Source organism: Ovis aries, chromosome 16 (genome assembly GCF_016772045.2).
Source record: "Ovis aries strain OAR_USU_Benz2616 breed Rambouillet chromosome 16, ARS-UI_Ramb_v3.0, whole genome shotgun sequence".
Lineage (NCBI taxonomy): Eukaryota > Metazoa > Chordata > Mammalia > Artiodactyla > Bovidae > Ovis > Ovis aries.
In genome coordinates, this window is record NC_056069.1 from 18,736,794 (window position 1) to 18,761,697 (window position 24,904).

The following is a 24,904-nucleotide window of genomic DNA, read 5'->3' on the forward strand; positions in this document are numbered from 1 at the left end:
AGTTCCAGGGAAAGAGTACGTCACCAAAAGAACAACACAGGAAGCTGAATGGGGCTCTTCTCCAGCTCTTTATTGTTCTTTCACGCTGTCGACACTCCCTGTGGGCAAGTGTCTTATCTAGTTTTCACACGTCCCTCCACTTGAAGAGGCTGTCCACTCGCTCCCTTTCACTACCCACTTCTCCCAATCTGAGCCGCAAACGCTAGGTTCAACCGCGCACTGAAAGGGTGTACAGGGATTTGTCTATCCAGCCTAGCCGGGTTTCGGTCTCTGAAATACACAAGTTCAGAGCGACCCCTCAGCGGAGACACCTTGCGCGCGCGCAGGCTGGGCAAGCGTGGGCACAGAGTCGCAAAGAGTCGGTTTCAAGCTTGTGGTTCGCTCCGCCGCTGGAGGTTCGGGAGGAGCCGCCCACCGCCCCCTCCTTGGGGCTCCGACAGCCCCGCCCCGCAGTTCCCGTCACGTGCCGCCGCGCCGCCCAATCAGCGCCTGCAGCGCGTGGGCTCGGGATTCAAACTGCGGCGCCTGGGACTCTCCGGGATCGGCGCTGGTCGCCGCCGTGGCGTGCGGGCCCATGGAGCACCGCATCGTGGGGCCCGGGCCCTACCGGGCCACCAGGCTGGTGAGTGTGCGTGCGGGGGTCTGGGCGAAGCGAGCCCCCGGCCTTGTGGGCCGACCGCTGGCTCGTCAGTCCTCGCTTCTCCAGAGCTAGTCGGGCCGAGTTCTGGAGGCGGCGCTTGTTTCTGCTTGTGAGGCCAAATTTTAGATGATGCCTAAAGAAAGGCTAACTCGGCCGCGGGTCGAGGGTGGGCGCAGCTTGGATGCCGAGACGGTGGCTGGGTTCTCGCCAGTGAACTGCGACTCCGGGTTTAAAGCGCCCGGAAGAGCACGACGGCACCCTCCTCCCCTTTCCTGGTCCCCCTGAACCCTACGTCCCCCGCCGGGAGAGGAAAGACGCAGTCAGTCCGTCACTTTCGGGCCACCCGCCGCCTGTTACGGGCAGGGCGTGTCATCCTAAGTGTCACTTGTGGTGACACTTGAGGCTCTTTGCAACGGTACCCTAAACAGAGGTGGATCTCTCTGGCCACGTTTCCGGCTCCTGATGTTTCGTTTTCTGTCAGCACCCACCTAAATGAAGGGGAAGGGTGGGCCGGGACGGATGGCTTGAAAGAGCCTTTACAGCTTCCCTGGTGCCTCAGACGGTAAAGCGTCTGCCTGCAATGCGGGAGGCCCGGGTTCCATCCCTGGGTTGGAAAGATCCCCTGGAGAAGGAAATGGCAACCCACTCCAGTACTCTTGCCTGGAAAATCCCATGGGCGGAGGAGCCTGGTGGGCTACAGTCCATGAGGTCTCAAAGAGTCGGACACGACTGAGCGACTTCACTTTCTTTCAGACCGCAGTGGTTCAGGGTGCTGCTTTCTTTTTCCTGGGAGAAGAGCGTTGATAATGAGTTCTGAGGCATACTTGATTTCTTTGTGACCTGAAGCAAGTGATCTTAGCGATTTCATAATGGAGTAAGTGGAGATAATTTGGTAATGTCCAGGGTCGGTTTGGAAGAAAAGTTATGAGCAATCTAGATAGTATATTCAAAAGCAGAGACATTACTTTGCCGACTAAGGTCCGTCTAGTCAAGGCTATGGGTGGTCATGGATGTGAGAGGTGGACTGTGAAGAAAGCTGAGTGCCGAAGAATTGATGCGTTTGAACTGTGGTGTTGGAGAAGACTCTTGATGGTCCCTTGGACTCCAAGGAGATCCAACCAATCCATTCTGAAGATCAACCCTGGGATTTCTTTGGAAGGAATGATGCTAAAGCTGAAACTCCAGTACTTTGGCCACCTCATGTGAAGAGTTGACTCATTGGAAAAGACTCTGATGCTGGGAGGGATTGGGGGCAGGAGGAGAAGGGGACGACAGAGGGTGAAATGGCTGGATGGCATCACTGACTCCATGGACGTGAGTCTGAGTGAACTCCAGGAGTTGGCGATGGACAGGGAGGCCTGGCGAGCTGCGATTCATGGGGTCGCAAAGAGTCGGACATGACTGAGCTACTGAACTGAACTGAACTGACGGTCGGTTTTGGACGACTTTTTATGAAAGCTTATAGGTGATTTGGGAGGAAGAGACTGCACTCCTTGGTCTGTCACCACTTCTGGCCACAGCTAACTTGAGAATTAGACTTATTGTTTCTGGTACCCCTAAGGGATATCCAGGAAAAGATAAGAGGATGGAAGAAGTTATTGCCCTCATTTTTGCAAATAATCCACTTCAGACACCCATGAAAGGAAAGTGAAAGTGAAGTCGCTCAGTCGTGTCCGACTCTTTGCCACCCCATGGACTAGTAGCCTACCAGGCTCCTCCCTCCATGGGATTCTCCAGGCAAGAGTACTGGAGTAGGTTGCCATTTCCTTCTCCAGGGGATCTTCCCAACCCAGGGATCGAACCCGGGTACCCCGCATTCCAGGCAGACGCTTTAACCTCTGAGCCACCGGGGAAGCCCCATAATGATTTTTTAAAAATTTGTTAATTTTTTCATGTCAATGTATGGCAAAACCAATACAGTATTGTAAAGTAAAACAAAGTAAAACAAAGTAAAAATAAACATTAAAAAAAATTTATTTTTAATTGAAGGATGATTGCTTTACAGAATTTTATTGTTTTCTGTCAAACATTGACATGAATCAGCCATAGGTATACATATGACCCATAATGATTTATTCATTAAAAAAATTCATATAAATTTAGGTTTTCCTTTGGGCTCTGATATCCAACTAGTCCATTGTAATGGAGATCAGCCCTGGGTGTTCTTTGGAAGGAATGATGCTAAAGCTGAAACTCCAGTACTTTGGCCACCTCACGTGAAGAGTTGACTCATTGGAAAAGACTCTGATGCTGGGAGGGACTGGGGGCAGGAGAAGAAGGGGACGACAGAGGATGAATGGCTGGATGGCATCACTGACTCGATGGACGTGAGTCTGAGTGAACTCCAGGAGTTGGTGATGGACAGGGAGGCCTGGCGTGCTGCGATTCATGGGGTTGCAAAGAGTTGGACACGACTGAGCGACTGAACTGAACTGAGTCTCTAAGAGGTATGGATGGTAGTGGCAGGGGACAAGTAAAGTTTTTTTTAAATAGTGTTTTAAATAGTGTTTCTTATCAAGTTCCATTTCACAGTGCCTCTACCACTTGAAACCATCTGGGGTCAAGGCTATTGGTTGGTCCATCTTTAGGGATGAGATGCAGATTGTGCTTTATCAGGGACATTCAAAAACTTGACTCTCTTTGGGACTGCCCTGGCTGTCCCGTGGTTAAGACGTTTCCTTCCAATGCAGGGGCTGTGGGTTTGATCCCTGGTCAGGGAGCTAAGAGCGCACATGCCTTAGGTGCCCCCCCATCCCTGCCCCCCCAAAAAAGGAAAAGGAACAACACCCTACACTCTCCAAACAAAAAAACATAAAGCAGAATCAACATTGTGACAAATTCATAAAGACTTTAAAAATGGCCCACATAAAAAAAAAAAACTAACAAAAAAAGCAGAAAAGCTTACTCTCCTTTGTGGAGGGAAAGTAATATTCTCATACTTCAGAAAGAGAAGAGGACAACAGTGGATGAGATGGTTGAATGGCATCACAGATTCAATGGACATGAACTTGGGCAAACTCCCAGAGATGGTGAGGGACAAGGAAGCCTGGTGTGCTGCAGTCCATATGACTTGGCGGCTGAACAACAACTGCCAATTTATTCGCTGCACAGGGGAAACAGAGATGCTGGATCTTGGGGTGACTTGTTCACATTCTTCTAGCTTTAGACTAAAAAATAAATTACATGATAATTGAAACTTTTAAAATCTCATATTCACAGAATTGTATGAAGTAACTCTATAGATGGAGCCTGCCTATGTGAAAGACATTCTTGATTCTGAGTCACATTAAAATATTATCAAAAGAATTTATGAAGAAAAGTACTCTGTTCTTCAGAAATTTTCAGTTCCCAAGAAGCGATTTTCAAGTCACATTTAGCCAAGACTGATCAAGTTAAACAGGAAACTAAATCATGTCAATAATTGAAGAAAACACCTCGGTTTCACCAGAATTTCTAAGTATCAGTCAGTTCTTGACTTTATTCTGTTTGAGACTCTTGAACTTAAACTCAGATTTATGAAAACGCAGAAAGCGATAGGCTTTTTTTTTTTTTTTAAGTGAGAATTCCTGATTTATTGGTGATCTCTGTAGTCATTACAGGTACTTTCCCCCCTACCCCCCACTGTAAAATCTCTAAGTGTTATCAGCTTTTATCAGTTAAAGCAGTTAGCCCTCTTTCTCTGCCTCAGCTCTGCTTACCTCCCTGGTTCCCAGTTTACCGTTTCCGTCTTCTCCCACCATCACACTCAACCTAATCTTCAGAAAAGCTTGGGAAAAACCTAGTGGTACACAGTGAGCTGGCCTTTGCTTCCTCCTTTCATGGTTCACTATACTTTCTCAAACCATGTACAGCTCCATTTTCTAAGGTACCAAAGTCTTATCTGAAAATAACATTTTATGGACTAGGTAAATTTCTATGCTCAAAATCAAATGACAGACTCTGTAAGTCAATTAATGGTAAATATGAAAGCTAATTAGCAACGTACTCATCTTCACTGAAATAACTTTCATTTTTGTAATCCATGTATTAAATAGTTCTATAAACGTTAGTTAACAAGAAATGAGAAAGAAAATTGATTTTTCTGAAAATAGCATAAATCTACCAGTCCTTTCTTTGAAGTTAATTCTGAGTTGTCTGTATCTTCTGATGTAACAGGTAAACTTTAAAAGACTTACAGGTGTCATTGAATCTGAGCGTTTGAATGGGCTCTAAAGATCCCAGGTCTCTCATTTTGTTGTTATCGTTTAGTCGCCAAGTCGTGTCCAACTCATTGTGACCCCATAGACTGCAACATGCTGGGCTCCCTTGTCCTTCACTGTCTCCTGGAGTTTGATGCAATATTGTTCTTTACAGTATTGGACTTTACTTTCACCATCAGACACATCCACAACTGAGCATCGTTTCTGCCTTGGCCCAGCACTTTCATTCTTTCTGGAGCTATTAGTAATTGCCCCCTGCTCTTCCCCAGGGGAACACCTTCTGACCTGGGAGAGCTCCTCTTCTGGGTCATATCTTTTGTCTTTTTTTGTACTGTTCATGGGGTTTTTGCGGCAAGAATACTGGAGTGATTTGCCATCCCTTCCTCCAGGGGACCACGTTTTGTCAGAATTCTTCACTTTGATCTGTCTGTCTTGGATGGCCTTGCACAGCATGGCTTGTAGCTTCATTGAGTAAAGTAAGCCCCTTCGCCACAACAAGGCTGTGATCTGTGAAGGGGACTCTCATTTTATTTAGGCCTAAAGTGGTGAACTGACATGGTCAAGTTCACACTGCCAGTGTGTGGCAGGTATACCTATATCTAGCACTTGTTTTGTCTCTGAAGTCCCTGACCAGTGCTGTATTATAATTCCACTATCATAATATTTTTGATTCTAAGAAGTAAAGAAATGGAATAATGTTCAAGGGAAAAAAATAGGAAGCACATTTCAATACTCAGAAACCTAAGATCATGGCATCCGGTCCCATCACTTCATGGCAGATAGGTGGGGAAACAATGAAAACAGTGAGAGACTTTATTTTCTTGGGCTCCAAAATCACTGCAGATGGTGGCTGCAGCCATGAAATTAAAAGATGCTTGCTCCTTGGAAGAAAAGCTGTGACCAACTTAGCATATTCAAAAGCAGAGACATTACTTTGCCAACAAAGATCCGTCTAGTGAAAGCTATGGTTTTTCCAGTAGTCATGTATGGATGTGAGAGTTGGACTATAAAGAAAGCTGAGCGCCGAAGAATTGATGCTTTTGAACTGTGGTGTTGGAGAAGACTCTTGAGAGTCCCTTGGACTGCGAGGAGATCAAACCAGTCCATCCTAAAGAAAATCAGTCCCGAATATTCGTTGGAAGGACTGATACTGAAACTCCAATACTTTGGCTACCTGATGCAAAGAACTGACTCATTGGAAAAGACCCTGTTGCTGGGAAGGATTGGAGAAGGCAATGGCACCCCCCTCCAGTACTCTTGCCTGGAGAATCCCATGGACAGAGAAACCTGGTAGGCTGCAGTCCATGGGGTTGCTAAGAGTTGGACATGACTGAGCGACTTCCCTTTCACTTTTATGCATTGGAGAAGGAAATGACAACCCACTACAGTGTTCTTGCCTGGAGAATCCCAGGGGCAGCGGAGCCTGGCGGGTCGCACAGAGTCGCACAGAGTCGGACACCACTGAAGAGACTTAGCAGCAGCAGCAGCTAGGAAAGATTGAAGGTGGGAGGAGAAGGGGACAACAGAGGATGAGATGGTTGGACGGCATCACTGACTTGATGGACAGGAGTTTGAGTAAGCTCTGGGAGTTGGTGATGGAGAGGGAAGCCTGGTGTGCTGCAGTCCATGGAGTCACAAAGAGTTGGACATGACTGAGTGACTGAACTGACTGACTTCAACCCTCAGTGTTGTGTTTTGTAATTTGACTCGTGTTGTGAAGCGAAAACAGTTATCAATGACATTTTATCTATGTTATTCATCTATGTTACTGCATGTAGCAATAGTTTGTTTATTCTCATTACCTTACAGTATTCTGTTTGATGAATTTGTTTATCTATTCTTGTGTTGATGGACATTTGGGTTGTTTTTAATCTATTAAGTAAGAATAGTGCTGTTTTGAACAGTGTGGCTTTTGGTCATCATACTTCTGCTGAATATATATACACACTTAAGAATGGAATTTGTGGGTTATACAGTGTGCATATAGTTTCTGGTTGCTCCATGTTCTGATTGGCACCTAGTATTGCCCGTCTTTTTCATTTTAGTCATTCTGTAGGCATGTATATTATTGCATTGGGGATTTATTGCATTTCACTGCTAATTCATGAGATAGAACATCTCTGCATATACTATGGTAAATTTGGAGATTCTTTTATGTGAAGTGCCTGTTTAAGTGTTTTTTTCATTTTTCTATTGAATGCCCTTTCTTGAGTTGAATTTTTCATTTTGTCTTAGAAATTCTGGTTATATGTTATCTTACTCTACAGATTGCATTGTTTTTGTGTGTGGTTTTAAGAGTTTAAAAAAAGTTTAAATCTGGACCAACTTAATTTGAAGCATGGCTTATCATAGTGTCAAATGAAGTAGAAAGATTGATATGCAGAGGGCATAAAGATATTTGAATTTGGCCAGGAGGAAGACATGATTGAGAATCAGAGTAGAATTAAATTGCCCGAAGTTAGGAGGTGGTTTAATAAAAATAGGCAAAGGGAAAGCCCAGTGGGGTGTTTGTGTGTTGAGTACCTGCTGTGTGTTTGCGGTGCCCTGCGCCGCATGTCCAGGGCGCATGCGTGAATAGACCTGACCTGGGCCCGTGACGCACCTGGTGCTGTGTACTCAGGGACGGTTACTGTGCTTGTGAGAGGCTATCTATCAAAGGGAGAAGAGAAATGGCCCACAGGTGCAGAGGTGATCGGCAGCGGAGAGTATAAAGAGAAACTTGGAAGAAGAGAAAAACAAGGTTACAGTGTTGGGCAAAAGAAAAAGAATATGTTGGGGTTAGAACTATCGTTGAAAGTAAAAGGAAGAACTGATTTCAGTAGGAAGGTAGGTAGAAAATAAGGTTCAGAGTCTGTAAATTAAAGACTTGAAAGAGGAGCATGAAAGAAGAGAGAATGGTTGTAAGAGTAAGACTGAGTTTTTGGAGCTTGCAGGACTGGTGGGATGACAGGGGTCCTAAGGAAACAGAGTAATTATGTAGGAAGAACATCGCATGTGAACATTTCATTTAATTTCGGATGACTGATAATGGTGTGGATATCTAGATTAAAAAAACATTTTTTTTTTTCTTTTTTAAATTTGGCTGCATCATGTGGCATGTGAAATCTTAGTTCCCTGACCAGGGATCAAACCCCTGGCCCCTGTATTGGAAGCTTGCTTGTATTGGAATAGGAAAGTATTGTGCAGAATTTTTAAACGTGCTTTGACCAGGCACTATATAAGGCTGCCTTAGCATTTAAAGGTCGTAAATAGAAAAAAAAAAATAACTTCGACTGATTCTGTTATTAAGGCAGTCTTTTAAATGGAAAAACAGCATTCGTTGTCCTAAATATTTGGGATGCAGTAACCTTTTAAAAAATTCACTAAATGCTTTCCTCTGTTTTTGCCCCAAGTGGAATGAAACAGTTGAACTTTTTCGTGCCAAGATGCCATTACGGAAACATCGCTGTCGTTTCAAAAGTTATGAGCATTGCTTCACAGCGACCGAAGCTGTGGATTGGCTACACGAGCTGCTGAGGTGCAGCCAAAACTTTGGCCCTGAAGTGACCCGCAAACAAACTGTCCAGCTGCTAAAAAAATTCCTGAAGAACCACGTTATTGAAGACATCAAGGGAAAATGGGGCCAGGAAGACTTCGAGGACAACCGTCACTTGTACAGGTAATGACATGTCAGCCCTGATGGGGAGGAGCATGGGGAGCACGCATGGATCTGGTCAGTCTGATGAAATTCCTCCTGTGAGAGAACTTGCCTTGTCCCCAGGAGGGATGCTTGTACTTGCGATTTGTTGGGTGGAGAACTGCATCTGTTGCTATGAGAAAACTGATTGTGCTTGTTCTTGGCTTCATAGAGCACCCGTAAGTAGTCTTTTGTTGCAGTGGCTTTCAGTAATGGAACCTTTTCGTGCCTTCCATAACCTGGAAAGATGGCTGTTGTAGCAGAGTGCCTCTCCTGGGGAATCTGAAAGGGTGGAACAGTAGCTCTGGCTTGCATCTTTCTGAGCAACGTGAGGGTGTGTGTTTAGGGGGTTGGTGGCAGAGGCGTCTGATCTGCAAGTAGAGCTCAGGCTTATCATGAAGAATGGTGCTGGAATTCCCCCATGTCTCAGATTAACTCTGCAGTGCATGGCTGCCCCCCCCCCCCCGACATTTCAGTGCCCTTCTGTGATTGCTTACTTACTATGTGATAATCTGAGGGCAAGGATGTCCCTCTGTTGACACTGCCCTTCTTTCTCATTGCACACTAGGCTGGTTTATTCCTGGAGGTGGAAAGGGCCTGCCTGAGATTCAGGGAATGGGGGAATACTTAAAGAAGAATGAAAAGAGGAATCGTTGAGTTATCTACATAGAGGGCTACCAGAACACCATGAACCTGTGAGGGATTAAAGGAAGAAATGAAGATGATGAGCCCTTAATATTTACTGTTGTTTACTCCAACAGAAGAATAAGGAATGGTCTTACAGCACTTCAGCGAGGCATTTTGGGGCCACTGGGACACCTGGCTTTGAGCAGAGAAAACGTGACTGTTCCCTACCTGAGTCATGTCTTTGGTTCCTTTGGGACTAGCTGTTGAGGAAGGCTGTGGAGCAAGTGGAGGGTGGTCAGCAGCACTCAGGCTAACACCAGACAGTGGTGTATGTTTAACATCTAACTTCCTCATGGAATTTCATCAGCAATCTCCTCTTCCAGGCATCAGGATTGTCAGCTGGGCAATTATTTGTCTCTCCACTTGGCAGTTATTTCTGGCTTGGCTGATCCAACTTTTAATTAGAATCTTGGGTGGTATTAGCCTGTTCTGAGACTATAGTGCTTATTAGTATCAGGCAGTGGAGACTCTAGCCCTGGTTCCACATGACACACTTCATTGGGAATGCTTAAGTGATTGTTTCTCTTGGGAAGCTATAATTGCTTGTACCCCATCAAGAGGTAGCTTACACTTCTAGAAGGTTGTCTGGAGGAGTAACTTAAGAGTCTGTTTTATTGTGACCTTATATTGGGTACCATTCAGTGAGTCCCATGAGGCTTTCAGAGATGCCAGGCGAGTAAAATAGGAGCCTGTTCTAGGAGCCAGTCCCCCAGTAGTGACTGTCAGAGCATGTTTCACCTCAGTATGAAGACTTAATCATTTGTCCTTTAAAAAATAAAGTGCACAGATAGATTATATTCAACCATGAAATAATGATTTTTTTTTTTTACCCAGTTTCTCTTATAAAATACTTGTGAGTTATAAAGGGTGTAGTACCTCTTTCATTATTTACCACTTGAAGACACATAGCTTTCCGTTTTTCTAGTGTTAAGTCCTGTACGTTAACAACTGGTGTTTGATGTTCTCAGATTAATCAGGGGTGAAGTCTATTTAGACTTTCAACGGTTTGTTAAGGGACCCATGCCCTGAGTTGAGAGTCAGCTCACTCAGAAGTGCAGAGGTGCCTGTTGGCATGAGGCAGCTTCCAGGACTGAGCATATAGCTCGGGATGGCATGCTGGCTCGCCAGTGCCCTGGGGAGGACTGGGGACAGGCTGCCCTCCCTGCTCAGTGCCCACCTGCTCCTTGTGGTCATAAATGCCTACAATGCTTTGTGGAGGAGGAGCCTCTGTAAATAGTGTCAGAGTTGGAATGGGCAGCTCAGAGTTCTTGCTGGAAAGAAAGGAACTAGCGTTGTGGAGTGCCTGTGATGGACCAGAGTCACTGCATCGTCATCATTTACCTCAGCACCTGCAGATGTCTCTTATCTAATCTTAAAAATAAGGGAATTAATGAGACCAAAGGTACCAACTTGTCCACAGTCACTCAGGTGGTAGTAAAAGAGAATTTGAACTGAGGGCTCTGCGTCTGAGGCCTGTGTTCTTGCTGTGTGCCAGACTGTCTCATTTCCACAGCATGAGGTTGACTAGCTTGTTAACTAATTTAAGGACTGAATGAGAAAACAGACAGAATAGGAAACAAAGAAATAGTTGGCGTAGTCAACATGTGTTCATATATTCACAGAATTCCAGGAATGTGTTAAGTACTATGTAATACATACTGAATGATCAACTGTCTTCTCAAATAGAGGAGGTAAGGTAAACACAATCAGCTGAAATACTTATGTAAATGTAGGGATGGGTGGTTGCCTGGGCCTGGGTTACAGAAAGGCATAGTTAGACAAAGCAACATGAAATATAAAGACTCTTAGAGTATTTTTTGAAGACAGAAATTACACACACACACAGGAGAATTTTATAACAGAAATGATGAGTTATGTTTTTATTTTGTAGAGTATTAAATCTTATAACTAGTTTAAAAATGTATTTGTGTGATTGCATTCACATGTGTTAACTATGATTTTATTTTTCAAGAATCTAAGAATTAAATATCAGTTCAGTTCAGTTCAGTCGCTCAGTCATGTCCGACTCTTTGCGACCCCATGAATCGTAGCATGCCAGGCCTCCCTGTCCATCACCAACTCCCAGAGTTCACTCAGACTCACGTCCATCGAGTCAGTGATGCCATCCAGCCATCTCATCCTCTATCGTCCCCTTCTCCTCCTGCCCCCAATCCCTCACAGCATCAGAGTCTTTTCCAGTGAGTCAACTCTTCACGTGAGGTGGCCAAAGTACTGGAGTTTCAGCTTTAGCATCAGTCCTTCCAAAGAAATCCCAGGGTTGTTCTCCTTCAGAATGGACTGGTTGGATCTCCTTGCAGTATAGGCAATAGGATATAGTGAATTTTTGTATGTTAAAAAGAAAAATAAGATCCTAATATGAGAATGTCCCTAACAATCAGAGATGTTACAGAGAAAGGTCCAGAGCTATTTACTGAACCACTTCTTTGCTGTTGGTAAGACGATGACTAGAAAGAGTGGCTAGATTTGCTACCAGTGAAGACAATTACATCATAGTCATTGGGGTCATCATCGTCCAGCCAGACAGATGCTATCATCTGTGTCTAACCAAGCTTTGTGGCCCTCGACTTCAGATTAAGAGAACCTGCACTACCTTGTATTTTTATGAGAAATTTCAGTTTATGTAGCAGTTCTCTTTTTGATCTCATTTGATCTTCATGACAACCCTGTGAAGTAGACAGAGTGGATATTTCATCCTCAGAGAACGAGACACTTGTCTCTTTGAAACATCTAAACAGAACACCAGGAAATTCCATGCTGATCCCTGAATTGCCCATTTATGTATGTGAACAGATATTTATGTGGGATTATTTGAACCTAATGCCAACAAAAGTCCATCTAGTCAAAGCTGTGGTTTTCCAGCAGTCATGTATGGATGTGAGAGTTGGACCTTAAAGAAGGCTGAGCACCAAAGAACTGATACTTTTGAACTGTGGTGTTGGAGAAGACTCTTGAGAGTCCCTTGGACTGCGGGGAGATCAAACCTGTAAATCCTAAAGGATATCAGTCTTGAATATTCATTGGAAGGACTGATACTGAAGCTCCAATACTTTGGCCACCTGATGCTAAAAACTGACTCCTTAGAAAAGACCCTGATGCTGGGAAAGATTGAAGGCAGGAGGAGAAGGGGACAACAGAATGAGATGGTTGGATGACATCACCGATTTGATGGACATGGGTGTGGGTGTACTCCAGGAGTAGGTGATGGACAGGGAGGCCTGGCGTGCTGCAGTCCATGGGGTCGCAAAGAGTCAGACAAGACTGAGCGACTGAACTGAATGTAGTGGATTATATGAAAATAGAAGTGTATACTGTGATCATTGCTTGTTTGGACTATCTAATAAGGAGAGCATTTGGTCTGTTTTAGATTTTTAGCAGGATAGGTCCTTGATCTGGAGCCTCCACGTGGCCCTCGCCCTGCTCTCATTACCAGTGCTAGCTCTGGAATGCAGTTGTAACTAGATGCTCATGGTTTACAGAAAGGAATTCACTAGTTCCAGCATAGTGTGTGCGAGCTAATGTGTTGTTGTTTAGTTGTTAAGTCGTGTCTGACTCTTTGCAACCCCATGGTCTATAGCCCACCAGGCTTCTCTGTCAGTAGGATTTCCCAGGCAAAAATACTGGAGTGGGTTGCTGTTTCCTTCAGGGGATCTGCCTGATGCAGGGATTGGATCCTCGTCTCCTGCATTGGCAGGCAGTTCTTTACCACAGAGCCACCAGGGAAGCTCTGATCTAATGTGTAGTGGTGGGGTCCAGCCCAGGTGGATCCAGGGAATTCGAAGCCGGGACGGAGTCGGCGAGGAGAGACTTGTTTATTAGAGATATAAAGAGAGATTAGGAAAGAATAGTGTAGTAGGAAAATTAGTGGAGAAAAGAGGCTGAATAACTTGGTTTACGCGGAGAACCAATAAAACTCCAAGATAAGGAGCTTGCACCACTTACGTAGGCCACAGGTGTCTCTCCAGTCTGCCGAAGGAGTGGAGACACAAAGTGCCCCCCCCCCCCCCCCCCCCCCCCCCCCCCCCCGCCCCATTCAGATCTTAGAAGTCCAGGCAAAATTAGTAGGCTTGGCGAGCCTCCGCGCTCCAGATGGGAATTCAGCCTGAAAAGGGAGAAAAGAACGACATGGGGGAGCCAAGCATTGGTGCCAGACCCACAACTTTATTTCAAAAGCAGCTTATATACCCCAAGTTGTACATAAAGAAATAATGGAATATGCAGAGTTATGCAGGGGCAGCAGTGCTGACCCTTATTGAGACCAGGCTTTCTTTTGCATACCTTCCCATATACAAAAGGTCTTAGGTGGTTTTACATCATCTTCTGGCCAGGGGGCCTGTGAACATTTTTATAGCTCTTTTCCTAGATAAATGTTTATCAACCAGAAAACCCATTTTCCCTTGAAGTGTTTTTTCTTAATCTGCATCACCTCAAAGTACTAAGTAAAGTTACACTCCTGTAGAACAAAGGTGCAGTGGGTTATAACAAAGAAAGTACTTAACTCAAAGATCTAATGTTGCTAATGCCAGGGCTACTACCGGTTTTTTCTATATACCAACTATATCTACAAATAAAAGATATGAAAACTTGGCAGCAAGTATTGGCTCAACAAATTTTAAACCCTTAATCAGTCCTATTCTAATGACCAGCCTGGGAATCCCCGTGGCAAGGTCATGCGGTCAGGGGGCTGACAACACACAAAGGCAGGGAGGCAGGCCATCAGAGGGGTTTCTGGATTGAAACACTCTTATTATGCCCAGGAGACCTATTATCTAAAAGCTCTAAATTAACTTTTTCTAGAAAAAGGTGGTGGGGGACAGCCTGTTAATGTCAGACTTACTCTGGTTTTGGAGGTAGATGGCTCGAGAAAATACAGGGGGCTGGCCCCCCGCCTTTTGTCAGGCCCCTTTCATGACCTTTTAGATAATAGGTCTCCTGGGCGTAATAATTTTCTTTTATTCTAGTCCCTCTTTCTCATGCCTGCCTGACAGTGTCTGGACTCTTAGCTGCGCATGTGATTTTTTTTCTGGCTTATTTCCAACATGTATATTTTAATTTGAACCTAAAATTTGTCATGTAGATTTTGTCAGCTTTCTTGAATATAAGTTTCACAGTTCTTAATTAAAAAAAACAGGAATCATGCTATGTAGTTTCAAAATTTTTATCTTTGATGAAGATGTAAAAGCTCCTTTAAAGGAAGAGATCAGTCTTTTTGTCAAATGATGTTGGAAGAATTGGAATGCAAGTGTGCTCACCACTATACCACCGGCAGTCACAACATTGGAACAATTAAACATCTGTTTGTCTACGTGCAAAAAAATGAAGCTCCACCTAAATCTCATTTTTTTATACAAAAATTCATTCAAAGTGAATTATAGATTTCAGTGTAAAACTATGAAAATTTTAGAAAAACAGGAGAAAATCTTTATACCCAAGGGTCAGAGAAGGAGCTTTTAGACATGACATCAAACGCATGATTTATAAAAGCAAAAACATGATAAACTGGACTTCATCAAAATTAAAGACTTTGCTGTGTGAAAGGTGCTAGTGAGTTGATGAGAAGACTAGCGACTGTTGGGGAGAAAATATTTGTAAACCACGTGTAAGTGGACTAATATCAAGAATATATAAAAGATTTGCAAAACTCAACTGTGAAAAAACAACTCAAAAAATAGATTTGAAAGGACACTTCATCATTAGAGCACTAGGGAAATGCAAATTAAAACCCTGGTGAGATACCTCTATATATCTAGTAGAATGGCTAAAATAAGAATACTGATAATGCCAGAATCTAGTGAGGGTGCAGAGCAATTGGAAATCTCATTCACTGATGGTGGGAAGTCTAGGCTGGTAAACACTTTGAAAAACAAAGTCACTTTGGAAAACAGTTTTTCAGTCTCTTTTCAAATTAGACATGTATTAGTTACATATGACTGCATATTCTGCTCCAGAGCATTTACCCTAGAGAAATGAAAACTTATGTTCACACAAAAACTTGCATGTGAATGTTTATAGCTGCTCCATTAACTCAACTGTTCCTCCGTGGGTGAATGGATAAACACTGAACATCTCTTTGGAATGCTGCTGTGTATATCGGGTGCAGTCAGCGGTGTGACTAGACAGTCCGAGCAGGAGAGAGGTTCTTTGGTGAATAATGGAAATGTTTCCTAATTGGGATGGTGGTTACACAAGTGTCTGTTGATAGAGCAGTATACACATAGACACACACAATGGAAAAAATGATCAATTTTGCTGTATGCTAATAACATTTTTTTTAAATATTGGAGATTTGAAAAGTTTTTATTTGTACCTCTAGTGAAAGAAATCCAAATGCTCCCATGTTCCTGGAAAAAAGTCTTCATTGTTACCATATGGACAGAGGAGCCTGGCGGGCTACATTCCTTGGTGTCACTAAAGAGTCTGACAGGACACGACTTAGTGACTAAACAACAGCGTCTTTTGAAGGGGCAGATAAGAACTTCAAGTTAATGGACTGTTGGCTCCCTCTAGTGGACACCTTTTGTTCTTACAGTAAATTTCAAAATTGTGATTGTGATTTTGTTGTTTTTTTCTTTTTATTCATTTCCTCAAGTCTTGTGTTCTTATCCTGTGATGGCTAGATAAATTTTGTACCCTTCCTATGCATCAGTTTTTTCATCTATAAAATGACAGGACTGGGACTAGTTCTTAAAACATGTATTTATTTTGGCTGTACTGGTCACTGTTGCTGTGCACAGGCTTTCTTTGGTTGCAGTGAGTGGAGGCTACTCCTGTTTCGGTGCGTGGGATTCTCATTGCTGTGGCTTCTCTTGTTGCAGAGTGTGGACTCTTGGGTACACAGGCTTCAGTAGTTGGCACACGGACTTGGCTGCCCCACAGCATGTGGGATCTTCCCAGTGTGTGTGCGTGTGTGCTCAGTGGTGTCCAGCTCTTTGCAGCCCCATGGACTGTAGCATGCCAGGCTCCTCTGTCCATTGGATTTCCCGCAAGAATACTAGAGTGGGTAGCCATTTCTTAGTCCAGGGGATCTTCCTGATCCAGGGATCGAACCCGCATCTCCTGCATTGGCAGGCAGATTCTTTATCAGCTGTGCCACCAGGGAAGGTGATCTTCCCGGGCCAGGGATCAAACCGATGTTCCTTGCATTGCAAGGCAGATTCTTAATCACTGGATCATCCGGGAAGCCCCTGAACTAGATCTTTAAGGTCTTTTCCCATTCTAAACTTTCATCATTCCAAATATTGAGTACTTATCACAGGGGTTTTCCAAGGCTTAGGTGATGAGGAAGGTAAGAAATAAATACGACATTCTTTTCCTCCTCAGTTTTGCAGTCTCTCTTAAGAGTAAGTATACATGTATGAAAAAAGATCAGTGGCAGAACCAAGGCAGTATTGAGTTTAACCAAAAAATAAGAGGCACTGCATTGACAGTCCTTGGGTTAACATAGCTATTTTGTTTGACTAGCATTATGTTTTCAGTCATTGAAAAATTTTTTCTCATTTTTATGTTTCAATTTTGTGAAGGTAATGCATTCCTGTGTTTCAAAATTTACAAAGTACTGAAGAGTATATTCGAGGAGGGTGTGGTAACCCACTCCAGTATTCTTGCCTGGAGAATCCCATGGACAGAATCCCATGGACAGGGAGGAACCTGGTGGGCTAGTCCATGGGATCACAGAGAGTTGGACACAACTGAAGTGACTGAGCACAGCACAGAGAGTATATTCAGTGAAAATCTCCCTTCTACTTTGCTTCCCCGAGGTGGGGTTCAAGCCTTGAACTTGCATTGAATCTTTGTTATTTTTATTATTTATTCTACAGTTGTGTTGGTTTTTTTATACCCTAAATTACAGTTTGACCTGGATGTTCAGTTCAGTTCAGTTGCTCAGTTTTGTCCGACTCTTTGTGATCTCATGGACTGCAGTATGCCATGGACAGGCTTCCCTGTCCATCACCAACTCCCAGAGCTTGCTCAGACTCATGTCCATCGAATCTGTGATGTTGTCTAACCATCTCATCCTCTGTTATTCCCTTCTCCTCCTGCCTTCAATCTTTCCCAGCATCAGGGTCTTTTCCAATGAGTCATTTCTTTTGCATCAGGTGGCCAAAGTATTGGATCTTTAACATCAGTCCTTCCAGTGAATATTCAGGGCTGATTTCCTTTAGGATTGACTGGTTTGATCTCCTTGCAGTCCAAGGGACTCTCAAGAGTCTTCTCCAACACCACAATTCAAAAGCATTTGTTCTTCAGCACTCAGCTTTCTATGTAGTCCAACTCTGACATCTATACATGACTGCTGGAAAAACCATAGGTTTGACTAGATGGACCTTTGTTGGCAAAGTAATATGCTTTTTAATATGCTGTCTAGGTTGGTCATAGCTTTTCTTCCAAGGAGCAAGCTGCAGTCACCATCTGCAGTGATTTTGGAGCCCAAGAAAATAAAGTCTGTCACTGTTTCCATGGTTTCTCCATCTATTTGCCATGGAATGATGAGGCTGGATGCCATGATCTTAATTTTTTGAATGTTGAGTTTTAAGCCAGCTTTTTAACTTTCCTCTTTCACTTTCATCTAGAGGCTCTTTATTTTCTCCTTACTTTCTGTCAAAAGGGTGGTTCATCTGTGTATCTGAGGTTACTGATATTTCTCCTGGCAATCTTGATTCCAGCTTGTGGTTCATCCAGTCCAGCATTTTGCATGATGCACTCTGCCTATAAGTTAAATAAGCAGGGTGACGATATACAGCCTTGACGTACTCCTTTCCCAATTTGGAACCAGTCCATTGTTCCATGTCCAGTTCTAACTGTTGCTTCTTGACCTGCATACAGATTTCTCAGGAGGTAGGTAAGGTGTCTGGTATCCCTATCTCTTCAAGAATTTTCCACACTGTGTTGTGATCAACACAGTCAAAGTTTTCGGCATAATCAATAAAGCAGGAGTAGATGTTTTTCTGGAACTCTCTTGCTTTTTCCATGTTCCAGTGGATGTTGGCAATTTGATCTCTGGTTCCTCTGCCTTTTCTAAAACCACCTTGAACATCAGGAAGTTCACAGTTCACATACTGTTGCAGCCTGGCTTGGAGAATTTTGAGCATAACTTTGCTGGCGTGTGAGACAAGTATAATCGTGTGGTAGTTTGAACATTGTTTGGCATTGCCTTTCTTTGGGATTGGAATGAAAACTGACCTTTTCCAGTCCTGTGTCCACTGCTGAGTTTTCCAGATTTGCTGGCATATTGAGTGCAGCACTTTCACAGCATCATCTTTCAGGATTTGAAATAGCTCAACTGGAATTCTATCACCCCCACTAGCTTTGTTTGTAGTGATGCTTCCTAAAGCCCTCTTGACTTCCCATTCCAGGATGTCTGGCTCTAGGTGAGTGATCACACCATCATGGTTATCTGCGTCATGAAGATCTTTTTTGTATATTTCTTTCTGTGTATTGTTGCCACCTTTTTAAAATGTCTTCTGCTTCTGTTAGGTCCATACCATTTCTGTCCTTTATTGTGCCCATCTTTGCATGAAATGTTCCTTTGGTATCTCTAATTTTCTTGAAGAGATCTTTAGTCTTTCTCATTCTGTTGCTTTCTTCTATTTCTTTGCACTGATCATTGAGGAAGGCTTTCTTATCTCTCCTTGCTATTCTTTGCAACTCTGCATTCAAATGGGTATCATCTTTCCTTTTCTCCTTTGCCTTTACCTTCTCTTCTTTTCTCAGCTCTTTGTAAGCCCTCCTCAGACAACCATTTTGCCTTTTTGCATTTCTTTTTCTTGGGAATGGTCTTGATCCCTGCCTCCTGTACAGTGTCATAAACCTCCGTCCATAGTTCTTCAGGCACTCTGTATATTAGATCTAATCTCTTGAATCTGTTTGTCACTTCCACTGTATAATTGTAAGGGATTTGATTTAGGTCATACCTGAATGGTCTAGTGGTTTTCTCTACTTTCTTCAAGTCTGAATTTGGCAATAAGGAGTTCATGATCTGAGCCACAGTCAGCTCCCAGTCTTGTTTTTGCTGACTGTATAGATCTTCTCCATCTTTGGTTGCAAAGAATGTAATCAACCTGACCATCTGGTGATGTCCATGTGTAGAGTCTTCTCTTGTGTTGTTGAAAGAGGGTGTTTGGTATGCCCAGCATGTTCTCTTGGCAAAAAATCCTTTGCCCTGCCTCATTTTGTACTCCAAGGCCAAATTTGCCTGTTACTCCATGTATCTCTTGACTTCCTACTTTTGCATTCCAATCCCTTGTGATGAAAAGGAGATCTTTTTTGGATGTTAGTTCTAGAAGGTCTTGTTGGTCCTCTTAGAACCGTTCAGTTTCAGCTTCTTCAGCATTACTGGTTGGGGGCATAGACTTGGATTACCATGATATTGAATGGTTTGCCTTGGAAACAATCAGAGATCATTTTGTTGTTTTTGTATTGCACCCAAATACTGTATTTAGGACTCTTTTGTTGACTATGATGGCTATTCCATTTCTTCCAAGGGATTCTTGCCCACAGTAGTAGATATAATGGTCATCTGAATTAAATTCGCCCATTCCAGTCCAGTTTAGTTCACTGATTGCTGTTTGACTACTTCTAATTTACCTTGTTTCATGGACCTAACATTCCAGGCTCCTGTGCAGTATTACTCTTTGCATTGGACTTTATCTCCATCACCAGTCATGTCCACGACTGGGTGCTGTTTTTGCTTTGGCTCTGCCTCTTCATTCTTTCTGGAGTTATTTCTCCACTCTTCTCCAGTAGCATATTGGGCACCTACCTAGGATCTGTCAGTATCATGTCTTGCCTTTTCATACTGTTCATGGGGTTCTCAAGGCAAGAATACTGAAGTGGTTTGCCATTCCCTTCTCCAATGGACGACATTTTGTCAGAACTCGCCTCTATGACCTGTCCATCTTGGGTGACACTACATGGCATGGCTCATAGTTTCATTGAGTTAGACAAGGCATATTCAGTGAAAATCTTCCCTTCTACTTTGCGTCCCCAAGGTGGGGTTCAAGCCTTGAAGTTGCATTGAATCTTTCTTATTTTTATTATTTATTCTGAAGTTGTGTTGGCTTTTTATACCCTAAATTCCAGTTTGACTTGGATGAGAAGAAGTTAAATAACTTTCAAATGCGCAATAGCAGTAGAGGGGGAAGAGCAGATTAGAAAATACTTTATTGTTTCTTTTTTCCATATAAAAACTTTAGCAAAAAAATACAGAGAAATCATAAAGTTAACCGTAGCTATTTCTGGATAGAGGGTTTAAAGACAACACAAATTATTTTCTCTCTTCTTAATATTACTCATAGAATGTATATTGCTTTTATTTTCAGTTTTTTAAATCATAGCAGTAAAACAGGGACAAATCCTATTTTGTGAAAGTTTACAATGACATTTGTTGAGTCGCTAAGTCATGCCTGAGTCTTTGCAACCCCATGGACCCCAGCAGGCCAGGCTTCCCTGTGATTCATCTCCCAGAGCTTGCTCAGTCTCATGTCCATTGAGTTGATGATGTCATCCAGCCTCTATCACCGCCTTCTCCTCCTGCCCTCAGTCTTTCCCAGCATCAGGGACAGAATGAATGCTTTTTGGCACCCCTGCTCCACACCGTTATCCCACTTGCTTCTGTGGACTAAGAAAGCCTCCTGCCATTGTCAGTAAACAGAGGATGTTGCAGCCATTGAGACTCAGGATGAGAAAGCAGAGGATGCTGGTCCCAGGTAGCTGAGGTGCATATCAGAGGAGTGAGTTCCATAAGCCCAGACTCTTGCATCTTCCCATATACATAAAAGTGCTAAGTTCATTAACTTGAGATATGTGATTCTCTTTAATTAACATGAATCTTTCATCATTTTCACTATCTGGACTTTGTCACAAAATTCCTATATCTTGGCTTTCCCCTAACCTCTTTGGAGCAGTCTCTCAGAATAGTCTCTGAGAGTTATGGGTTTAGCTGACAAGAGTAAAAATTCATCCAGAAGAGAAAAGGCACGAAAGTAGCCAAAAAATCTTGGACAGGACTTTTTGCTTTATCAGAAACTAAAATGGCATGGGGCTGAACAGTGTGATAATAGACCTGGAATAAATAAATATGGAACTGAATAGAGTAGAGAAAAAGACAGACTCTCCACCCAGTTGCCTTTGCCACAGGCACCTAATATTATTAGCTTCTTTCAGCACAGGAAGAGTTTGTGAGCCAATCAGTGTGGATGGAAGTTGTGCAGCCTCTTGGAATAGTGAGTGGAGGACATCTGTCTGGGTCCTGAGAATGGGGTAGGGTCTGGATGATCAGATGGGAAAGGGAGGGGGTGGGTATTACAGGAGACAGGGATGGTAGTCAGGTATGCCTAAGGCAGCTCTACTGGGAGAAGAGGGAAAAAGGAGTTTTGTTAATAGGAAATCATAAGGCTAAATTTGGTGATATTTCTTAAACACCTGGCTGTGGCGTTGATGTTTATGTAAAAGGAAAAAGTAGCCAAGGCCCATGCTTTGAGTAGAAATGAAGTCTGTGTTCTAGAATAGAGTTAATTGAATAGGAGAAGGCAACGGCATCCCACTCCAGTACTCTTGTCTGGAAAATCCCATGGATGGAGAGCCTGATAGGCTGCAGTCCATGGGGTCGCTGAAGGTCGGACACGACTGAGCAACTTCACTTTCACTTTTCACTTTCATGCATTGGAGAAGGAAATGGCAGCCCACTCCAGTGTTCTTGCCTGGAGAATCCCAGGGACGGGGGAGCCTGGTGGGCTGCCGTCTATGGGGTCGCAGAGTCGGACACGACTGAAGTGACTTAGCAGTAGCAGTAGCAGTAATAGAATAGTTAAGGCAGAGAAACTGGTGAGGTTTTCAGGTAACTGCGGTGGGGGAGGGTGTTGCTCAGATGAGAATGTCAGCCGTGGGGTTGAAAGGGAAGGAAGGACCCTTATTTTATAGCCAAATTCCAAGCGAGCCCCTAACTGCTCTGTAGACCTTCAGGCTTGCCGGAAGTCTGATACTTTTTAAACGTGTTATCCATTAGTCTAAAATCGTTTTTGTTTAGAATCTTTGTGAATATTTAACATTTTCTTTTACTGATGACTGGAATGTAACAAAAGTCTTTTTCAAGGCAACCGTCAATCCATCATACCTTGTAGTTCTTCAAACACCTACAGTGTTCATTGGGGGTCTGAGTCTTTGGAATGGCTTTGTTCCTGTTTCCGGTCTCAAGGGTTCTGGGGCCTCAGGTACTGGATGAGCATCTCAGGGTGTCTGTCCCTGTGCCTCCCACACGGGTCAAGAATGAACGTCCAGGTTGTGGTGTCATAGTTGGGGAGCAATGATGGGAAAATATGCAGTAGGCATTTGACCTTTTTTTGCTGCCATACATTCTAAACTCCTTTTTTATTTTGCGGGAGACCTTGTTTGTGGGAGCTTTGGTGGGAGACAGGCCCCGCCCCTCCCCCCCCCAACCCTAGTGGAAGCCTAGGTGAGTGAGATGCTCTCTCCCAGCCCCTGAGTGGTTGGCATGCAGGCATGCCACCTGTCCTTGGTAGTTGGTGTGTTTTTGCTAGGAGTTTAGACAGCTTAGAATTTCTTGAGATGGCAGTGGTAGCTGCGGGAGCAAGGACAAGCCACTATGGTGCTAGTGGCGCCTTTCACACTCACCTGTCACTTGTGGTTCCTACTGTGTGTGCTGGGGGACTTTCTTTTCTCCCTTGTCCTAGCTTTTTAAATTTTTAAAATTTTCTGATCCCAGTTTTCCAGACTCAAACTGATACAACAAGCAGTGCCTATGGAAGTGACAAAACTGGGGCAGCTTTCTGGGCCTAGGAAATAGTGCCATACTTTCCGTGTGCCTCAGAGCCCAGCACTGGATCAGATTGACCCGAAGCCACCAGAGACTTGGGCACAGAGCTCAGGATCCCTGCAGCACAGTTGCAGAGCCTACTAAGAATGATGGTTACACGTGGCCCGAGGGCTGAGAGTTCTGTACCAGTCTCGCTTAGTCTGAGGTTACGTTATCACTGCTATCTTTGAATGTAAAAGATGCCAGCAGGGTGTGTGACACAGAAGGTTGAACTGGGTTGTCCTAACTCACGAAAGGCAACTCCTGGTAACTGATAAACTTTTGTTTTGTAATGTCCTTTTTTAGGCTTTTGGTGATTAACTCATGCAAATTTTAAATTTGTGATTTATTTTCCTATCCTGGGCCTTCATTTTTGGTCATAGCTACATGTTCCCTGTCAGGTTACTTTATATCCCTTCCCTTTATATTTGTTTGTTTTATCCACTTGGTCTTCATGGACTTGCTCTTGAAATTTTTTCTTTTTAAATCCTTGCCCAGATTTCTTTTCTATGAATTTATGATGCCTGGTTATTATCATTAATAGGGAATGATGTGTCATTAATAGGGAATGGAGCAGTGGAATCTAGAAAAATCAAAGGTGCTCAGCTCACTGAATGCTCCCATTTCAGATGGGGAGAAAGCTCTTTCCAGTCAGAGAAGGTAGACTGAATAGTAGTTCTCAATGCAGTTGACCTTGAGACAAAATAGAGTTGACCCTTGAACAACGTAGGGGTTAGGCGTGCAGACCTCCTGCACAGTCCAAAATCTGAGTCTAACTTTTGATTCCCCCCTACCTGTCCCCCCCAAATTTAAGTACTGAGAGCCTACTGTTGACTGGAAGCCTTATTGAACTGTCAGTTAACACATATGTTGTATGTTATGTATCATACTCTGTATTTTTACAGTGAAATAAGTTAAAGTGGTAAGAAAATCTTACGGAAGAAAAAATGCATTTATAGTATTAAACTATATTTATAGGTTATATTCATTCTTTTTTTAAAAGATTCTACATGTACATGAAAACAAACATTATTTGTCTTTCTCTGTTAGACTTATTTTGCTAAGCATAATACCCTCCAGATCCAACCATGCTGTTGCAGATGGCAACATTTAATTTTTAATGACTAGATAATATTCCACTTTGTGTGTGTATATATATGTGTGTATACACACACACACCACATCTTTTTTATCCATTCATCTGTTGATGGACGCTTAGGTTGCTTCCATGTTTTGTCTGTTGTAAATGATGCTGCTATGAGATGGTTGGATGGCATCACTGACTCAATGGACATGAGTATGAGCAAACTCCTGGAAATGGTGAAGGACAGGGAAGCCTGGAGTGCTGCAGTTCATGAGATTGCAAAGAGTTGGACAGGACTGAGCAACACTGTGAATATTGGGGTGCATGTATCTTCCTTTTTAAAACATTTATTTATCAGACTGCCTTGGGTCTTAGTTGCTGCATGTAGGGTTTTTGTTGTGTCATGCAGCATGTTCTGTTTGTGGCACACAGGCTTTCTAATTGTGGTGCTCAGGCTTCATTGCTCCATGGCATGTGGGATCTGAGTTCTCTGCTGCTGCTGCTAAGTCACTTCAGTCGTGTCCAACTCTGTGTGACCCCATAGATGGCAGCCCAACAGGCTCCCCCGTCCCTGGGATTCTTCAGGCAAGAACACTGGAGTGGGTTGCCATTTCCTTCTCCAATTCATGAAAGTGAAAAGTGAAAGTGAAGTTGCTCAGTTGTGTCCGACTCTTAGCGACCCCATGGACTGCAGCCCACCAGGCTCCTCCGTCCATGGATTTTCCAGGCAAGAGTACTGCAGTGGGGTTCCATTGCCTTCTCCTTTAGTTCTCTGACCAGGGATCAAACC

At 43.5% G+C, this 24,904-nt stretch overlaps 1 protein-coding gene across 1 annotated transcript in view; it reads left to right on the forward strand.

The window, feature by feature from the left end:
* The first annotated feature begins 530 nt into the window (after positions 1-530).
* Positions 531-24,904, forward strand: part of DEPDC1B (DEP domain containing 1B) — a 100,587-nt gene continuing 76,213 nt past the window's right edge. The window contains exons 1-2 of the mRNA XM_027980059.3: positions 531-622; positions 8,232-8,497. Of these exons, the coding sequence (XP_027835860.2) occupies positions 575-622; positions 8,232-8,497 (314 nt within the window). The 5' untranslated portion in view covers positions 531-574. The remainder of the gene's footprint in view (positions 623-8,231; positions 8,498-24,904) is intronic.